At 42.7% G+C, this 21,249-nt stretch overlaps 1 protein-coding gene across 1 annotated transcript in view; it reads right to left on the minus strand.

Moving 5' to 3' along the window:
- Nucleotides 1-2,535: 2,535 nt before the first annotated feature.
- LOC122929066 (protein-arginine deiminase type-2-like) overlaps nucleotides 2,536-21,249 on the minus strand; it is a 61,455-nt gene continuing 42,741 nt past the window's right edge. Inside the window, exons 11-16 of the mRNA XM_044282512.1 lie at nucleotides 14,774-14,925; nucleotides 13,849-13,993; nucleotides 9,271-9,364; nucleotides 9,100-9,176; nucleotides 6,405-6,530; nucleotides 2,536-6,318 (exon numbers count right to left, since the gene is read on the minus strand). Of these exons, the coding sequence (XP_044138447.1) occupies nucleotides 6,082-6,318; nucleotides 6,405-6,530; nucleotides 9,100-9,176; nucleotides 9,271-9,364; nucleotides 13,849-13,993; nucleotides 14,774-14,925 (831 nt within the window). The 3' untranslated portion in view covers nucleotides 2,536-6,081. The remainder of the gene's footprint in view (nucleotides 6,319-6,404; nucleotides 6,531-9,099; nucleotides 9,177-9,270; nucleotides 9,365-13,848; nucleotides 13,994-14,773; nucleotides 14,926-21,249) is intronic.

Below are 21,249 nucleotides of genomic sequence, written 5' to 3' on the forward strand. Positions count from 1 at the left end.
CATATTTCTGATGTAAGCCCTGATACGTTGTGCCCAATCTTGGTGACATCAGCAGTGTTGCATTGTGGACCAAATAGTAGTGTGAGCCCACCCATAAGCTATACAGCAGAACTTGTGAATACCCCCAAATATGAAAGACCACATCAGCAAGTGATCTGCCCTTGATGACCCTCATAGGCCCTGTTGTGCCAGAACCTGGTCCTAGCAGAGATCCTTTTGCCCATAAATTACCCATACAATTGCAGCAGATTTGCCCAGGTAAAATCCATAGTGGAACACAGTAAGAGGAAAGAAGAGATTTTTCAAATGTCATCCACATGCATTTCCACAATGTAAGTTGACCTGTGGTACAGATTTGTACTTGATTGATAACCAGGCTTCAAAGGACCTTAAAAAGGGATTGTCCATTTTTTCAAGCCTTTTCTCATCTATTACATTGTCTCCTATTGCTTATTTCTTAATAAAAGGCTATTGCTTTACTATATTGAGAAGAGAGGTTTTCTACTCTTAGTACAGTAAGGCTATAGCCTCTTGTTATGGGTTAAATGAAGGAGAGAGAGAAAAAAAAAACTGAAGAAAAAGATCTAGAATTCTCTGCTAGGATTTGAACCTTTAGCAGAGGTTCAAGGGTGACCACCTACCTCCAGGCTACATCCTTATCACATTGGTAAGGGTGGTTTTCTATACCTAGAAAGCTAATACATATTACTGGTGTTTTTATAGTCATATATATCGTGCCAGTAATTAAACCAGCAATACAGTACGGTATGTATTAGCTTTCTAAGCATAGAAAAACCTCTATTCTAAACATGGTAAGGCTACAGTAAGTAGTGTATATGATACGTACATGCTAGGACACAGCTCTACCCTCAGCATGCTGATGTCTAGCTCTGTCAATCAAGGGGAAGGGGGAGTGTGTAGAGTACAGGGGGCGTTACAAAGAAGTGCTCCAAGAATTCAGCCCTGTCCCCTGGTGCTCCAACGTGCTCATTTGTATATGAATAAAAATGCAGATCTCTGCAGCTGATTAACATACAGACAAAAGAAAAGTATTGTCAGCAGCAGTAACAAGCTTACTGCTGCTGACAATACTTTTCTTTTGTCTGTATGTTAAAAGGGTTGAAGGTGCGGATAGAGGCTCTCTAAGGGTGCATTCACACGACCTTGTGTATTTTGCGATCCACAAAAATAAGGATGTCATCAATGTTGCAACCATTTTTTTTGCAGACCCATTGTAACAATGTCTATTCCTGTCTGCAAAAAGGACAAGAATAGGACATGTTCTATCTTTTTTGCAGGGCTGCAGAACGAACATATGGACAGCACACACATTTTTTGGGGCCCCATTGAAATGAACAGGAGCAAAAATATGGTCATATGAATGGGGCCTAAAGCCCAGTACAGTGTATGGCAAGTCAGTTCTGTTATGAAAAAAAGCATGGATTTGTTGGATTTTCCACCACTGAAAGGCTATAAACGCCTTCTGGGGGCACATTTTTAATGACTGCATTTTACTAATTTTGGGCTAAAAATCTTTTTTTCTGTTGGTCTTAAAGGGAACCTGTCACCGGGATTTTGTGTATAGAGCTGAGGACATGGGTTGCTAGATGGCCCTAGACTAGCACATCCGCAATACCCAGTCCCCATAGCTCTGTGTGCTTTTATTGTGTAAAAAAACCCGATTTGATACATATGCAAATTAACCTGAGAGGAGTCCTGTCCCGGACTCATCTCACATACAGGACTCATCTCAGGTTATTTTGCATATGTATCAAATCGTTGTTTTTTTTTTTTTTACACAATAAAAGCACACAGAGCTATGGGGACTGGGTATTGCGGATGTGCTAGCGGCCATCTAGCAACCCATGTCCTCAGCTCTATACACAAAATCCCGATGACGGGTTCCCTTTAGTTTTCAGCAGTTTTTGTTCAGTTTGAGAAGAATTTAACCATAATTAAGGTTTCTGAGCTGTGTGGAATGCAGAGATCAGGCATATACATCCAGTCATCAGAACAACCACCTAATGGGTTCAGTGTGAAAGGAAAGCAAGATACTCTGCAGATAGACTGAAGCTTAACCCTGTAGGAAAAAAAAAAAAAAAAAAAAAAAAAAAAAAAAAAAAAAAAAAGCTGAAAATATTTATTAAAGACCAATAAAAAAAAAAAAAAAGATTTTTAGCTCAAAATGAGTAAAATGGAATAATAAAAAATGCTACAATGAAATCTGCAAGTAATGTGACGTTATGGATTTCAATTTTTATTCTTTCTCAAACTTTACTGAAAAATCCACAAGGTCCGATTAGTTAGGGTCTGATTACTGGGACGCCCCACCAGTTATATGAACAAACGAGCCCCAGGCAATTCCAGAAAGTGTACAGCCAGGAGTGACCCTGCCTTCCGGGGACCCCCACAGCTGGCTCCCACCGGTGGTGACACATTGATGTTATGTCAAAACTAGTTTCATCCAACTCACGTCAGGAAGCTGGGGGTTGTAGTCTAGTAACAAATTCTACAAAAATCAGAGGACAAAGCAGGTTTTATTCTACAGTTTTTATTATAGCAGTTAGTATAACACAAAATGGAGGATTTATGGTACAGATGAGGGCATGAAATGCGCTGGATGCACCCAGTCTACAATAGAGACGTCTTACGGCTAAGGCACTGAGCTCAGACAGGAATACAGCGGTAGTGGCTGCACCATGGTCAAGGCGCATATCATGGGTTATGTGCACTTGTGTCCATAGGACGACCTTTGAGGGGATTTTTAGTTCATAGCTTCTTTGTAATATCTTAGAACCATCACATTGGTTCCCACTTTTTGAGGAGACCCTCGGATTCTCTTTTGGCTATAGTGGTCCATTTATTTTACATGGGATGATAATCCCAAACAGAAGACCTAAGATCCCAAGTGCACAATAGCCTTCCTTACAAGCTGCTGTCATTGTGATGACCCCCGGATTACAGGCAGCTATAAAACAAATCTTACACGAGCCCTGAATCCTCAAATATGCTCCATATTCACATCACTGATATAGGAATCATTCCTGAGCTTACATGGTGACGAGTAAAATATGGATGACCTATTCTCAGGATAGGACGTCAATATCAGATCACTGGGGGTCCGACTCCTGGCACTCCCACCGATCAGATGGCCAAGGCCAGTGACGTCAGGTTCATTAATCACATGGCCAACGTGCACCTCAAATAATTCGGCCTTGGTTGCAATACCATGCACAGCCACTATACAATGAGTGGCGCTGTGCTTGGTAAGCTGTGAGGAGGCCACAGCGCTCCCATACCAGCCTGGCATTGTAAGTGAAATATGGATGACAAAGTAGGCAAAAAAAGTGGACCAAACATGGATCCTTTACGGATGAACCACTGACCATCTTGTCACGAATGTGTGAAAGAGGCCTTACACTGCTAGCATTCGTTATAATACTGCCCCCTATAGACAATAATATGGCTCTGAACAGTGGGAGAACTGTGCTAAGAGATTGGAGCGGTTTCCCTGGTAAATTCAGCTCAGTCCTTTTACCCGTTTCAGTAAGCGGGACATGAGGAGAACATAAGGTGCAATGACATAAAACACATCAGAAAGAAGAAACTTTATGGAATAATAAGATTAGTGTAAAAAAAAATTATATTAATCATCAAAATCGCATTACAGGCAACACTGAGTCCCAACACCACTGGTAAGGCCTCGTTCAGATGGCCGTAACCTGGAAGCATTTTAGCGCCTGTATTACAGCCCCAAATCTCAGACCCTCTGGGGGGTCTAATCATCCGAATTCACACCCTATGATGCAGTTAGTTCGAAGCATTAGACCCGTGGTCGGGTTGAGATTTGCAGTTGCAATAAGGACGCTAAAATGCTCCCACGTTACGGCTGTCTGAATAAGTCCTACACTTAAAAACAGAAAATCTAGGGAGTATATGTGGTATGTCTGTATAATCTACTGATAAAAGAGGATGATCTCTGCCCATCACTCTCATCATCCTTGGGGTGGTCGGTATTCAGCAGTCACCTCCGTCCTTACTCCGTATACAAAAGACTCATGGATTTTGGCAGGAAGGTTATGTGATCTTCACTGTGAACTGGTCTGGAACAACTTATAATGGCGGAGTTGTGAGAAGCTATAGGTATCAGGAGGCACTTGCTCTTAAAAGGGGTTGTCCCACTGCTGGGACCCGCACCTATAAATCGGGAACGGAGCCCTGCAAGCTGGTGGCTGGAGGACTCTGGTCCGGCCACTACCAAGCTGGCTCCCCATAAAAGTGAATGGGAACGCACCGTGCATGACGGGCCACCGCTCTTATTCACTTCTATGGGCTCAACGGAAATGGCAGAGCCAGCGCTCGACTATTTTTGCCGGCCCCATAGAAAATGAATGGAGGGCGGCTGTGCATGCGCCCTGCTTCACTTCCGGGGCTCCATTCCCTATATAAGTGCTGGGACCCACACCTATAAGACAATGGGGGCATATCCTAGCGATATGACCATTGTCTATGATGAGACAACAGCTTTAATTATAATCAATGATTGGCATCTGATGGAATGGATTAAAATGTATATATTTTTTTCTACTTTTCAGCATAGTCCAATATTTCATGAAAATTCATATGATAAGGGAGCTATTCCTGTTCTTATACACGAAGTTCCACCAGACTCTCACAGCTTCATTTAAAAATGGTTGCAAATGCGGACATTCACAATTTCTGTATAAAAAGGTGGGTGTTTAACTACACTATATGGAAAAAAAAAAAAGTATCTGGACACATTACACCTATAGGAGCTTTTATCACATCCCATTCTACATACAAAGGCCTTTAAAGGGGTTGTCTCACTTCAGCAAATGGCATTTATCATGTAGAGAAGGTTAATACCAGGCACTTACTAATGTATTGTGATTGTCCATATTGCCTCCTTTGCTGGCTAGATTAATTTTTCCATCACATTATACACTGCTCATTTCTATGGTTATGACCATGCGGCAATCCAGCAACGGTGACAGTGTTTACACAATATAGGAAAAAGCACTGGTCTCTCTGGTTGCCGTCAGTGATTCCATTATGGTAGCGTTCACTAGTATGTATTAGGTGCAGGGAGCGGGAGAAGCACTGCCAGTACTCACCCCCTCCCTTTTCTTCTCCGCGCTGCACACACTATGACCCAACGCTGCGCGCAGTTAGGTTGGGCCGGAGAAGACAAGGGAGTGCATCTGGAGGAGCGATCGCTGGACCTGGAGAAGAGTCGCGGAGCAGGAGAGGTAAGTGAAGTTCTTTTCTTTAGCTCTGATTTGAGGTCTGATGGGTGTCTGGCATGAAGTCTGATCTGAGGTCTGATGAGGGGGTCTGACATAGAAGTCTGATCTGAGGTCTGACATGGAGTTCTCATAGGGTCCTGGCATGGTAGTCTGACATAAGGTCTGACATGGAAGTTTGATAGAGTTCCTGATTTGGGGGTCTGATCTGAAGAAAAATATTTTCTTCTTATTTTCCGCCTCTAAAACCTGGGGTGCGTCTTATATAGCGAAAAAGTACGAATCAATCTGGATGAATGAGCAAACATCCCCACAGACACCCTCCAAAATCTTGTAGAAAGTCTTCCCAGAGAAGCAAAGGAGGGACAAACTCAATATTCATGTCTGTGGATATAGACTGAGAGGTCATAAAAGCTCCTGTATGTATAATGTGGAGGTGCCCCAATATTTTTGCCCAAATAATATGTGTATATAATGATTATGCCTAATAGACACTTGTTATATGGCTGCTCACAGCGGTGTCACATGCTAAGAAGTAATGATAAGTAAGGGCGCCTTCACATGCTGCAGATGTTGCAGAAATTTCAATGACTGAAAATCAGTATCATTCACCTGTATGGGGCTTGCAGAAATCCTTGTGCCTGATGCCCCATTTAAACGAATGGAACTGATTTTCAGTCATGCAAATCTGCATCAAAATGTGCAGTGTATGAGTGCACCGTAACTGGCCCAGAAGCTTCCACATCATCTGAGTGGAGGAGACTGGAGCTCAGGAGGAGACCTACAAGGATGAGGAGGTTCCAGGCTTGGTCGGACACTAAGGCTCTTCCATCTGCCACCACTTGAAGGTGAAGGACTCCCGGCGGACGTTGGTGCCGCAGTGCACCTCGCCCAGTTTCTTGTGGTACGACACAACATCATCAATAAACGTGCACTTCAGTTCTAAGGGCTTGAACAGCTCAATGACATAATCCTCCAGACAACAGGTCTCCTTGATTATCGGCCCATAGGGTTTGGGAATTCCAAGATCTTTTCTCAGAACGATCATATTAACCTGGAGGAAACATGGATAAAGCACAGAGAAGCTCAGAACACTTCAATGTGGGCATCATGGATGTCTAGTCTCATCACGGTACTCACCATATTAGGGAAGAAGGCTACAGCCTTGTCATTTTGCAGTTTGAATAAGGCAGGTATATCGATGATGTCCTCCTCTGTTAGGCAGAGTTCTTTCTTCAGAATATCCCGGTTCCAGTCAATGCAGTGCTGCAAGAGGGTCAGCAGCATTACCAGTCTCTTCTCACATGACCATATACCACTACCCATTTTCTGATATATTTGCCCACCTATATCCTGCCAATGCATACAAGTTCTGGCCCTAGTCTATCTATATGGGTCCCATAGCAATTTTGGTCCACTTCCATGTGCGCACCAGGACATAACTAATGTAGATTCTTCTCAAACTGGCATGGTCGTAAAAATAGCCCTTGTGTCTTCTGCAATACTTTAGACATATGGTCCAATTAAGGCATTGTAGTGGGAGAATATATTGTTAATTACACTCACTGACAAAAAAAAAATAAAAAAAAAATTAAAAAACACACCCAGATAAAAATGTCAGATCGCTGTAAAGCTCATCCTGCAGTTATGTCTCAGGCAGATATGTCAATGATTACAGGGGAGGTCTAGACACTGGGTCTTGCCACAAGAAAGCATAAAAGTGCTTCCCACCGCTGCCCTAACAAAAAGGCGCTCAGAGGCTACTTTTGGGTAGTGTACCTTTTGGTGAGAAATCGTTGACCGCTAGACATGCCTCTACGATGCACTCAAAAACATTTTGCCCAGTTGACAAAACCTTTTACTGGACTGAAAGAAGCAGGATGGTGGTTTTGATGAATTGCCCGACAGCTAGGCCGTTGTGACCGAGTTCTTAGGAGGTGTTGGGAGCAGTGGTTACGTCAGAGCATGCTCACATGGTGAACAGGCTCCAGACAGACCACCAGTAGAAAGGATTGTTTGATCTACTGACAAGCACAAGCAGCTACCACAGTTACATTGTCCACCATCCAGACACAGGTGGCAGCTTCATTACATTGCAGTGTCTCAGCCTGGACCATTTGCTGGTGCTCTACAGAAGGAAAGTTGGTGTCACAGCGAGTCCAGATTCTGTTCAGGTTAGAGTATGGAGGTCTCATGGTGAGCGCTTGAGTCCTGCCTTTGCTGTGGAGAGACACACGGTCCCCACTGCTGGGTGATGATTTAGGGAGTCGTCACCTACAACAGTCGGTCTCCCCTAGTAGTGATACGAGGGACACTAACAGCGCAGCGATATATGTGCAGGACAAGGAATTGTTCAATATGCGAGAGAATCTAAATCGCACATCCTCATCACTAGGCTTTTGCTATTACAACTGTTTTAATTACAGCGTGATAAAACATGGCTCTACAGCACTATTATCAATCTATAGCTATGCACTATTAGGAGGCATTCGTATACAGTTTGATCAAGGAGCATAGGCCCACTTACCAGGTTGCCTCTTCAAGTGTTCAAGTGGGGACCTACTCTAACTTTGGCGCGGCACTGTGCGGCGACTATCGTGCCCCCGCACCGCTCCAGCAGGCAATGGGACCAAGCAGCCACACAGCACCCTCTGTGCGGCAAAGCCACCTGGGCTTTAAAAGGGAACTGGTCATCAACTTTACGCTGCCCATACTAACAGCAGAATAAAGTAGAGACCGGTGAGTGGATTTCAGCGGTCTGTCATTTATAACTTAAAAATAAGTGGTTGCCAAGAACCAACATCACAATCATTGCAGACTGGGCCTGGAGAAGAGTCACGGCCACCTGAGAAGAGTCCTGGTTATTCATAAATTCCTGCTCTCCTGCTGATGGCTGACAGTCTTCTACCTAGTTTTCTCTCTTCCTCTCTAGGAGAGAACTGTCAGTCATCAGCAGATGGGCGAGAGAGCAGGAGATTAGGAATAACCAGGACCCTTCTCAGGTAGATGTGACTCTTCTCCAGGTCTGGGCTGCAATGATTATGATGCCGATTCTGGGCAACCGCTTACTTTTAGCCGATTAGGCTACTTTCACACTTGCGGCAGTGTGATCCGGCGGGCAGTTCCGTCGTCGGAACTGGCCGCCGGATCCGCCGATCTGCTGCTGACTGAAAGCATTTGCGAGACGGATCCGGATGCGGATCCGTCTCACAAATGCATTGCAAGGACGGATCAGTCTCTCTGCTTGTCATGCGGACCGACGGATCCGTCTTGTACATTTTTCTCATTTTTACCGATCTGCGCATGCGCATGCCGGAACAACGGATCCGGTATTCTGAATGCCGGATCCGGCGCGAATACATTCCTATGGGAAAAAATGCCGGATCCGGCGTTCAGGCATGTCTTCAGTTTTTTTCGCCGGAGAGAAAACCGTAGCATGCTACGGTTTTCTCTTTTGCCTGATCAGTCAAAACGACTGAACTGAAGACATCCTGATGCAAACTGAACGGATTACTCTCCATTCAGAATGCATGGGGATAAAACTGATCAGTTCTTTTCCGGTATAGAGCCCCTGTGACGGAACTCTATGCCGGAAAAGAAAAACGCTAGTGTGAAAGTACCCTTAGTGATACCCCGCTGACATCAGCATTTCTCTCACTAATTTATGCTGCCCTCAGTGAGGTCAGGATAAAGTTTATGACAGGTTTCCTTTAATATTGTAATCACTTCATTAGATTCCATTATCTCCTTCTTGAGGTCTTCTTTTTTGTCAATGAGTGTAATTAGCCCGATTTGAGTTCATACTTTGATGTCTCAAGGACTCTGCCCCTCTAACCTGTGCATAGTTGTTCTCGTACACGATCGCGTCCGTGGAAAGGATTTTTGTCACGGTCCATCGCTTGGTTTCCAATCCTGCAGGAAAAAAATGTGGGGGGCGAAGATGAATATTTCTATAATAATCACAATAACAGTGTTGTGCAGGATGGGACATGGCAGCTGCTCTCACCCTGGAACATGACGGCGTCTCCATGTCCTTCGTGCTTCTTTTCTTTTAAGATCTGGAAACAAAGGGCAGGACTGGCCAAAACCAGACGGAAGCCCTAAGAGAAGCAGAAGGAGAATAATCACATGGTTATGACCATCCAAAACAAAACAGTGTCTTCACAAAGACAAAGTGAGAAATGGCCACTGCCACCAGACCCTTCACCGCCCCCCCCCCCCCCCCACACACTTATTACAGTTCACCACCGCTCTGTCTCCAAAAATGTTCTACTCCTTTTATCTATGCTAATATAAGACATGCATTTCTCAAGGTACCCAGCAGGTGGCAGTAACATTACAAAATTTCGATCCCTGAAACGCGTTATTGTGAGGGATCATTCATGGTTTGAGTTATGGGAAGTTTGACATAAAATCTGGGACACATTTTTTATGTAAAAGCTGCCATCTAGTTCTCCTCAAATAAGGTGCAGGACTTTCTCGCCGGTATTTTTCATCAAATCTGTCATGGAAGCCCCAAACGGAGCTTCCAATGCAGATGTGAAGAGAAACCTAAGCAGTGAATTGAGAGTTAGTGAAAAGGAGAGCAGCCTGATAGGTGAAACACAAAATTAAAAAACATTTACTCTTAAATCACAATCTATAGCAGTTGAATGTACCAGGTTCACATAGTCTAAATGTACATCCACACAGGTTGTAAACTATATTACATTTAAAAAAAACTTGTGGTTTCACTGTGGTATTTGCATCAAAATTGTCATATGTTACATGTGAATTTTGTTGCAGAGGGTTTCACCCCATGTGATGCAAAGACTGAAATCCACAGTGAAAATCTCTGACCCGTTACCGAAAATTCCATGTCTTGGCCTCGATCATAAGACACAGGTTAATTGGCAATGAAACTCAAAAAACTTAGACTACTTTCACACTCCTGTTTTGGGCGGATCCGTCATGGATTTGCAAAAACGGATCAGTTACAATATAACGGCATGCATCCATCATGAACGGATCCGTTTGTATCATCTGTGACATAGCCAAGACAGATTAGTCATGAACTCCATTGAAAGTCAGGACGGATCCGTTTGGCTCAGTTTTGTCAAGCGGACAGCCCGCTTCTAGAGCGTAATGGAGACTGATCGGAGGCAAACTGATGCATTCCGAGTAGATCCTTTTCCATTCAGAATGCATTGGGGCAAAACTGATCCGTTTTGGACCGCTTGTGAGAGCCCTGAACGGATCTCACAAACGGAAAGCCAAAACAAGAGAGAGTGTGAAAGTAGCCTTATCTAAAAGAAAATAAAGAAATCAACCTTAAGGGCTCATGCACACGATAGTGTGCCGCACATACGGCGGGTCCGCAATACACAGTGCACTGGTCGTGTGCAGCCGCATCACAGATCCATTCACTTCAATAGGTCTGCAATCCGGAAGATGCGGTGCGGAAGCACTACGGTGTGCTTCCGTGGCGTTTCTGGCAGTGCCTCCGCACCGCAAAAAAGTAGTGCATGCACTAATTTTTTGCAGTGCGGACCCTCAGATGCGGATTGCGGACCCCATTCAAGTGATCCGGTCCGCCAACCATGGAGCAATGGTTCCTTAAGATCGATCAGATATATCGTCTTGAGGAGATTTCCTCCTGGGAAGAAAGATCTCACCATAAATTCGACAAGACATGGAAGGAGTGGAAATCCTTTAGAGGATACACGGCCCAAGACTCATGAGGGCTTACTCCCTCTGACGAGAGATAAAGCCTTTGAGAAGTTTTGTCAACTTCAGCCATTCACATTATACATAGCAGTTTCGCGACTACTGGAGATTGCTTGCCTAACCCGCCTCAGGTGATATATTTGTCTTAAGGATGATATATTTGTTTTAAGGAAGATGTACCCACATATCAGTGGATTCTGTCCTAATTCAACACACTAACATGTGGCCAGATGTTCTCCCCTACCCCCTTTATTGAAGTAATGTCTATTGCAATATTGCCCATTGAAGAACTGATTGTAATTTGATAGAGACTTATCGGCGTCTCTAAACTTTATTTTTGTATCTGCGATATTACTCAATAAAAGAGTTAAAAAAAAAAAAAAAAGTGATCCGGTCCGCGATCCGCTGCAGATGTCCCACGGCCGGTGCCAGTGATTTGCGGTTCGCAGCACGGGCACGGAACCCTTACGTTCGTGTGCATGAGCCCTAACTCTGAAAGGCTGGGTGTACACATTGCAGTACTGTGACATGTGGCAAATGTTTCTGGTTTTGCCACACAGCAAACTATTGCTACGTAAAAACCAAGCATAAAACTGGACAAAAAAAAAAAGGATAATGTATTTTTTATTTTATTTCATTCTATTCTCTCTTTGGCAAGTGCCTCCAACATCTGTTGAATATGAAAGCATGTCTTTGCCAAACTTCTGAGCTGTACACAGGTAGCTGTCCCTGGCATTCAACTTAAAGGCAGACCAAGATGGTGCCCTCCTCTTGATGTTTACTCATGACCCCTTTTGCTATTCAAATATGGTCTTCCTGCTGTTCCCAGACCGTTCTTCAGTTCTTGGTACAACATCCTTCAGAGCAAAACAACTGGCAGCAGCATTCAACCTCCGTTGTAGCCAGTAAAGGGGTGCTGAATGTTCACTGCGTGCGCTAGAGTCCCCGATTTACCAGACGCACGCTCAGCCAGCCAGCCATGCCCTCCGTTTGCCAAGGTAAGTAAGGTGCTCATATCTTTGTTTATGGCTCAAAGTTTATATGCTCACTGACGCTCCTGTTATCTGGTCATCTATAGACATTCTGGTCTAGTCTCTCGTCATGAGACCACCTCACATGGAGAGACTCAAAAGAGGAGTTTAAAGCAGAGACTTCGATAAATGCCGACAGCCCCGAGTGTCTATAGCCCAAGAAACCATAAGTTTCCCATCTTAGATCAGCTGTGTAGAGCATTTGAGGAAGTATGATCTTGTCTCAAACCTAAAGGTCCCTTTTCATGGGACCAATATTGGGTACGAACACTCGTTTCCGATAATTGGCCCATGTGAAGATGCCACCGATCACCTGATTGAGAAATAATCATTTATGCCGACACCAAAATCATAACTTCTCGGCAGCAGATCGTGAGGTGGCGGTCTGCTGCCCAGAAACAATGAATCTGTGCGGGGGATAGGCGAGTGCAGTAGCGATCCCTCATACAGTGGAGGCGATTGTTGCGTGTAAATGCAGCTCTCACCTCCTTCTTCGAAGACTATCAGGAAGGAACAGTTCCTTCCCGATCACTGCCTGCTCAGTCAGCACACGTAAATGTGCCACAAGAGAATCAGGAAGGTTCTAAATCAGTTCTGATTTAGACAAACCTGAAGCATAAAAGACAGGCTTCATAATTTATTAAGAGCAGCGATTTGGTTGAAACTGATAAATACCTACGTAACAAACAAATGCGAGAGACCGTTTTATTTGTACCAAAGTCAGAACGTTCCCTGGTCACCCCCTTGCTTGACGAATGGTTTAGGGCTGTATAACACCAACAGATTATCTGACCAATCATTGGTCAGATGGCCGTTTACACACACAGATCTTTGGTTATACACACACCCCAACTATTGGTCTGATTGGACAGAAATTGGTCAGATAATCTGTTGGTGTAATACCGTTCTTAGATGCAACTGGGATAAACCTCTGAGAAAACGTCTGAGGTCTAGATGAAAAGTTCACTTACTGCACATATTGGATGTTTTTTTTTTTTTAGAATACTGGGACACTACTCCTGCTGTGTCCCCTTACGGCTGCACGGTACACGACCACAGTGCAGCCCCGTCACAACCGCGTCTTGGTGGTTGTACCTTAAAACAACAACATTTTAGCTGCGAGATCTACCATTGAAAAAATAGCGTTTTGCAATCTCCCTTTTTAACCAGGTTTTCTGTTTGGTCCAATTTAGAATAAGATTAGATAAAACCCCGGAAACTTTGACTGATGGAGATAGACCAAGCTTCCAGAAACGAAAATAAAGCACCACGAAGATTAAGGCTGGGTTCACATCTGCGTTGTGAAGTCCGGCATACAGTGACCAGATTACAGTGCCAGAGTTGACGACGCAGATGTGAACCTGGCCTTAGAGGAAAGGACATGCTCTCCCCCCTCATACAAAGCCTCAGACCTATCACTGTAGGAACCAGCCTAGATTTCAGTGGTCCAAAACTTCCTTAGGCACCTGGGCTTCCTTACCAGTACAGAGACCTTCGTCCTGACTTCTGCAAAGAATCCTGTAATTCTACATCAAAGTGCATCAGGAAGTACACATGCTTTACTTCATATGTCCCAGCGCGGGGTTGCCATGAAATTCACGGACGCAACCTCGTACTGACTTACAATGACGAGAATAAGAACAACCACATGCATCAAATGTATAAACTCTAAATAAATTAAAGGGCTACACTCAAAATAATTTTTTAATCATTTGACCCTAAGGGACCCACGGCTGCAGAACGCATAATGCACATTGCTTCTTTTTGTAATAGGAGGCGATTTTTCCCAATGACCACTGTTAAACAGCCTGGACAATAAAAAAAAAAAAAGATAAGTTAGACAGTACCTTCTGATCTGGCGCCGGCACAAAGGTCATGAATTCATCCACGTGACCCACATACAACCAATCAGTAAACAGCTCAATGGGCGACTGCACCCTCTGGGCATACAGAAAATCCCGCACGACTTTGGTCATTCTTCTGCCGGATGAGCTGTAAAGAGAGGAGTCTGTGAGACTGAACTGAATACAGCCAAAGATAGAACATGTTACATCTTTTTGCAGTGCGGAGGCACGGACAAGAAAGCCCACAGAAGCGCTTCGTAGTGCTTCCGACCCGTGCCACCTCTCCGCAAAAGATAGGTGAAGTCTTATCTATGGTCGTATCTGGCAGATGCGGACCCATTAAATTCAATGGGTCCGCATACACACAACGGAGTGCACACGGCCAGTGCCCGTATATTGCAGACCGGCCATTTACGTTCCGCAATATGGGCACTAAGCCAGTACAGTCGTGAGCATGAGTCCTAAGGGAGACAAAATGAAGTCATATACAGGACCACGACTAAAAGCAGTCCCTAAAAAGACCAGAAAGCAAAAAGAGATCCCTTGCTTCAGACTATTGCTGAGATCATGTAATACAGATCTGCAGCCACAGAGTGATGCGTCATATCCATTCTGGTGTAAAGGCTCACATGACCTGTGTGCGTGCCCCCGACACCGCTGGCAGGGGCATTCTTGAGTGACAGGCTAGCGCAGCGAGGTGCCCTCAGAAATAGCCTTGCCGGCTCAGCAAAGCAGAGGAAAGGTGTTTACGGCTACTTGTGTGACAGCTGAGGATGTAAGATTATAGGGAAGGTCCAGAGAGGACACTGGCAATGCCACCAGCGCCACCATCAGGAGGCATTCACACTACATAGTACAGACAGCTGAGGACCTGGCTGACCATCCACCAGTACTCCAGACAGAGGAATGCCCACAACTAAAGCCTTACGTAGGAAAGCTGCTCCCAATCAGAATCCGTCCCAGTGGGTACTTCTTGCCTGCAGCAGTCACCGGAGGACTCACTTCTAGGTTTCCAAAGGAGTCCAGACTTGTGACCTTCGAGGAAGTGGCAACCTTTGTTACGTAGCCAAAATCTGGTCCCTGGAAATGCAGAGAGAAGAAGATGAGCTACATATACACATACAGTTACAGTGGGGGGAGGATGTATCATTCCATTTGTGGCAATATTCTGGCAAAAAAATAAATAAAAAATATATAAATAAAAAACAAATTTTTTTTTACATTTTGTAATTTTATGCCACCCATGGCACTTTGCGAAAGTGGGCGTGGTTAGTCAAGTTAACCCCTTCCTGCCATAATTTTCCTATTTTTTTTTTTTTTATCTGATCCTTCCAAGAGCCATTTCTTTTTTTACTTTTCCATTCATATGCACACGAGACGGCTTGTTGATTTTAAATTTTTTTTGCAGGACATTTTTTTTTTTTAGTTCATCTTACATTGTAAAACAGGACAAAAGTTGTGTGTTAAAATTGGAAAGACACACAAAAAAAAATAAAACAATTCCATCATTGCTTTCTGTGGTTTGTTTTTAACAGCGTTTACCGAGTGCTAAAACTGATATGCAGTCTAAAATGTAGTCCGTTCCGTTTGGTTGCGTTCTCATACCGGAGAGCATGCTGCGGTTTTCTTTCCGTAATGGGATGTGGTGCAAGACGGATCTGTCATGATCCACAATGCTAGTCAATGGGGACGGACACGTTTTACTCTGACACAATAGAGAACGGATCAGTCCCCCATTGACTTTCAATCGTGTTCATAACGGATGCAGACGGTTGTATTATCAGTAACGGAAGCGTTTTTGCTGAACCCTGCCGGAGCCAGTAACAGTGCTAGTGTGAAAGTAGCCTAAGAGATACCAATTTTTTTTTTTTAAATACCGGTAGAGATATATATTAATTATATATATATATATATATATATATATATATATATATATATATATATATATATATATATATATATATATATATATATATATAAATATAAATATAATCTATTTTTTTTTGTAGGCAAGCGGTAGTTTAATTATTTTTTATTTTTTTTTATCACTTTTTATTCATTATTGCTATTATTCAGGGGTGAGGTGGGAAGAAGAAAAAATTTAACTTCGATTTGGGCATTTAGATTTTTTTCATTACAGTTTTACCGTGCAGGATAAATACTTTTATAGTTTAATAGACACTGAGATACCAACAGTTTATTGTTACATGTAAAATTTGGAAAGCAAGAGATTTAAAAAAATATTATTTTTTGTTTATTATTTTTAAAAAACTATTTTTTAGTCCTAGAAAATAAAATGATAATGGCTAAGATCAGTGGCTCAACCAACACGAATCCACAAAATTAGGTGCACTCTCCTGTGGCAACACCACAACTTTGCCAAGTTGCAGAGTAAAGAAAAGGAAAAAAAATATGGAGGGCACTCAACTATCTGGTTTTTGCATGGAAACGTATCTCATATATATAGGATTAAAAAGTATTTATTCAAAAGAGACCATTTAAAAAAAAAAAAAAAAAAAAAAAAAAATATCAAGAAATAAAAAAGGTCAGTCATATTGATCAGATAATTATACCTGTATACTCCACATCACAATATATTCCTATTTTTAGGGAACATATTTAACACATTTTTCAATATGATTTATATAATGTGACACACTGGTACAGTTTGCAGCAGTATACAATTAATCATATTATAAAGCAAAATAGACAACTTATTAAATTGTATAAAAAATTTGATCAAAAAACAAATGAAAAATAAAACAAAGCTAAAATAGAATAGAATAGAACTGCAGTGCTCGTTATGTAGATAAGATTGTATTTTCTTGATACTCCACAAACATCTATGTATCAAGTCCTTGTTAGGACAACAACCTTACATCCCACTTAATATAGATGAATGTCATTTGAAAAATGGTAAGTGTCCTTTTTATTTTCCATACAAGTAATTCCCGTTATTTCTGTGGGACCGCGAGTGTCCGTTTCATATAACAGCCCAGTGCAATAGATTAGTTCTTCAATGTGGCCATAAGAGGAATGCAGGAATTATATCAAACTGATAAACATATTGGATCGAATACAATCATATTCCCTTGCAATGAACAGGAGCGCTCTGCACTTTCTAGTGACCGGTACTTGGAAGCCGAAAGCACCGGCATCCCCAGAACACGTGGGACGCCGAGTAGAACAGCTGCAGCGATACATTTACTCTTCGCACACAGAGCTCCCCCGGTCATATAAAGGAACTGGTAATGTAACCATTTATTTGAACTACAATACTTACCAATATGGTGATAATAACCAACAGGATTCAGCAATAACAGTGGAGCACTAACTGATTGTATTAATAAGGAACCATAGGTGTAGCTAACATGGATTCAAAATTGATACATTGAGATAAACACAGAGTCTGTGCAATTTGAGTTAGCATTTCATGGCCACATTGAAGAACTAATCTGTTGCACTGGGTTGTTATATGAAACGGACACTCACGGTCCCACAGATATAATGGTAAATTAACGAGGCTGAAGTTGGTTTCTTATTCGGCAGTTTCTTATACATTACTATGACAAATAAACCTTTTTTCCTCTTATTCCTCTGCAGTAAATCTGTTTTTTTCTACATAAATGTTAAATATTATTTGTGAACAATCAGATTATAAAAAAAAAAAAAAAAAAAAAAAAAAAATCTACATTATTGGTGTTTTTACTGAAAAAAACGATAGTGAAAAATGGATGAAAAAATATGCATTTTGAATAAGTAACTGAGGAATATAAGGGGTTAAATGCCGTTGGGCCACTAATCTAAGGGTGGAAATATAAAGAGTAAGGACCCCTCTAAAATACCCAACTGTATACAGCCTGGCCCAAACTGTGGATTGGCATTAAAACAGGTGCCAACCTTGCCAACTATACACATTTTCAGCATTTTGAATAAGTAACTGGTGATTTTAAGGGGTTAAATGCTGTTGGGCCACTAATCTAAGGGTGGAAATATACAGAGTAAGGACCCCTCCATAATACCCAACTGTATCCAGCCTGGCCCAAACTGTGGATTGGCATTAAAACAGGTGCCAACCATGCCAACTATATACATTTTCAGCATTTTGAATAAGTAACTGGTGATTTTAAGGGGTTAAATGCCGTTGGGCCACTGATCTAAGGGTGGAAATATACAGAGTAAGGACCCCTCCATAACACCCAACTGTACCCAGCCTGGCCCAAACTGTGGATTGGCAGGAAAACAGGTGCCAACCTTGCCAACTATATACATTTTCAGCATTTTGAATAAGTAACTGAGGAATATAAGGGGTTAAACGCCGTTGGGCCACTAATCTAAGGGTGGAAATATAAAGAGTAAGGACCCCTCTAAAATACCCAACTGTATACAGCCTGGCCCAAACTGTGGATTGGCATTAAAACAGGTGCCAACCTTGCCAACTATATACATTTTCAGCATTTTGAATAAGTAACTGAGGAATATAAGGGGTTAAATGCTGTTGGGCCACTGATCTAAGGGTGGAAATATAAAGAGTAAGGACCCCTCTATAATACCCAACTGTACCCAGCCTGGCCCAAACTGTGGATTGGCATTAAAACAGGTGCCAACCATATACATTTTCAGCATTGTGAATAAATAACTGAGGAATTTAAGGGGTTAAACGCCGTTGGGCCACTAATCAAAGGGTTAACATATAAAGAGTAAGGGCCCCTTCATAACACCCAACTGTATCCAGCCTGGCCCAAACTTTGGATTGGCAGGAAAACAGGTGCCAACCTTGCCAACTATATACATTTTCAGCATTTTGAATAAGTAACTGGTAATTGTAAGGGGTTAAACGCTGTTGGGCCACTAATCTAAGGGTGGAAATACAAAGAGTAAGGACCCCTCCATAATACCCAACTGTATCCAGCCTGGCCCAAACTGTGGATTGGCAAGAAAACAGGTGCCAACCTTGCCAACTATATACATTTTCAACATTTTGAATAAGTAACTGAGTAATTTAAGGGGTTAAACGCCATTGGGCCACTAATCTAAGGGTGGAAATATATAGAGTAAGGGCCCCTCCATAATACCCAAATGTACCCAGCCTGGCCCAAACTGTGGATTGGCAGGAAAACAGGTGCCAACCTTGCCAACTATATACATTTTCAGCATTTTAAATAAGTAACTGGTGATTTTAAGGGGTTAAACGCTGTTGGGCCACTAATCTAAGGGTGGAAATATACAGAGTAAGGACCCCTCTATAATACCCAACTGTATCCAGCCTGGCCCAAACTGTGGATTGGCATTAAAATAGGTGCCAACCTTGCCAACTATATACATTTTCAGCATTTTGAATAAGTAACTGAGGAATTTAAGGGGTTAAACGCCGTTGGGCCACTAATCAAAAAATAAAAAAATTCTAGGAACTCGCCATGCCCCTCACGGAATACCTTGGGGTGTCTTCTTTCCAAAATGGGGTCACTTGTGGGGTAGTTATACTGCCCTGGCAATTTAGGGGCCCATATGTGTGAGAAGTAGTTTGCAATCGAAATCTGTAAAAAATGACCTGTGAAATCCGAAAGGTGCACTTTGGAATGTGGGCCCCTTTGCCCACCTTGGCATCAAAAAAGTGTCACACATCTGGTATCGCCGTACTCAGGAGAAGTTGGGGAATGTGTTTTGGGGTGTCATTTTACATATAACCATGCTGGGTGAGAGAAATATCTTGGCAAAAGACAACTTTTCCATTTTTTTTTATACAAAGTTGGCATTTGACCAAGATATTTTTCTCACCCAGCATGGGTATATGTAAAATGACACCCCAAAACACATTCCCCAGCTTCTCCTGAGTACGGCGATACCACATTTGTGACACTTTTTTGCAGCCTAGATGCGCAAAGGTGCCCAAATTCCTTTTAGGAGGGCATTTTTAGACATTTGGATCCCAGACTTCTCACGCTTTAGGGCCCCTAAAAATCCAGGGCAGTATAAATACCCCACATGTGACCCCATTTTGGAAAGAAGACACCCCAAGGTATTCAATGAGGGGCATGGCGAGTTCATAGAAATGTATTTTTTTGGCATAAGTTAGCGGAAATTGATTTTTTTTTTAGTTTTTTCTCACAAAGTCTCACTTTCTGCTAACTTAGGACACAAATTTAAATCTTTCATGGACTCAATATGCCCCTCAGCAAATACCTTGGGGTGTCTTCTTTCCAAAATGGGGTCAGTTGTGGGGTGTTTGCACTGCCCTGGCATTTGAGGGTCTCCGCAATCATTACATGTATGGCCAGCATTAGGAGTTTCTGCTATTCTCCTTATATTGAGCATACAGGTAATGAGATTTTTTTTCCGTTCAGCCTCTGGGCTGAAAGAAAAAAGTGAACGGCACAGATTTCTTCATTCGCATCGATCAATGTGGATGAAAAAATCTCTGCCAAAAAAAAAAAAAAAGGAGGGGAAAGGCGTCTGCCAGGACATAGGAGCTCCGTCCAACATCCATACCCACTTAGCTCGTATGCCCTGGCAAACCAGATTTCTCCATTCACATCAATCGATGTGGATGAATAAATCATTGCCGGGATTTTTTTTTAGATTTTTTTTTTTTTACATACAAAGTGTTTGCCAAAGCATAGGAACGCCGCCTCCTCCTCAGCTCGTATGCCTCGGCAAACGTATCTTTAACTGCAGAGTAGAAATCTCGTCTTGCAGCGCCGCATACACCGACTTGCGTGTAATCTCACAGCAGCGCAATGCTTCTGTCAGAATGCACATCAGTGCTGCAGCTAGTCGATCGGTTGGTCCACCTGGAAGGTAAAAAAAGAAAAAAAAAAAAAAAAAAAAAAAAGAAAAACCCAGGCCGTAACGCAATAATTTTATTAACTTTGGAACAGAACATATAAACTTTAACTTTTTCAACTAAACATTAACCTTTTTGCTTACTGGTGTTTTTTTACCTTTATAGAACAAACCTCTCCTTCCCCATGGGTCAATGTGCAAAGCGCAAATCGCCCAAAGATGTGGAGAAGTGCGTTATGCACTTTGTCCCAGGTGAAAGGAGAGGTTTGCAGCAGCTGTGTGAGTGAATGGGCCCTAATAGCCCTGTGTGCCTGTCCTGTGAGATGATCCCTATGCTAGGTGTACCTGTGTGTGGTACTTCCAGAAACACTCCCCTAAGCATAGGGCAGGGTGGTCAGGACAGTCAGGACAGCAATAGCGGGTGTCACGCCTTATTCCACTCCTGCTACAGACACAACATTTTTTTCGGGGTGGCGGTTGGGTTGAGGTACCAGGAACGACATTGGGGAAATGTCGCTCGTGTAGACGGCTAACTACACTGGTGGATTGAAGGATCCAGTTCTCCCAGCCTTACTGTAGAGAACAAAACTATTATACAGAGCCAATTGAATCAAATATACA

Source organism: Bufo gargarizans, chromosome 2, assembly GCF_014858855.1.
Source record: "Bufo gargarizans isolate SCDJY-AF-19 chromosome 2, ASM1485885v1, whole genome shotgun sequence".
NCBI lineage: Eukaryota > Metazoa > Chordata > Amphibia > Anura > Bufonidae > Bufo > Bufo gargarizans.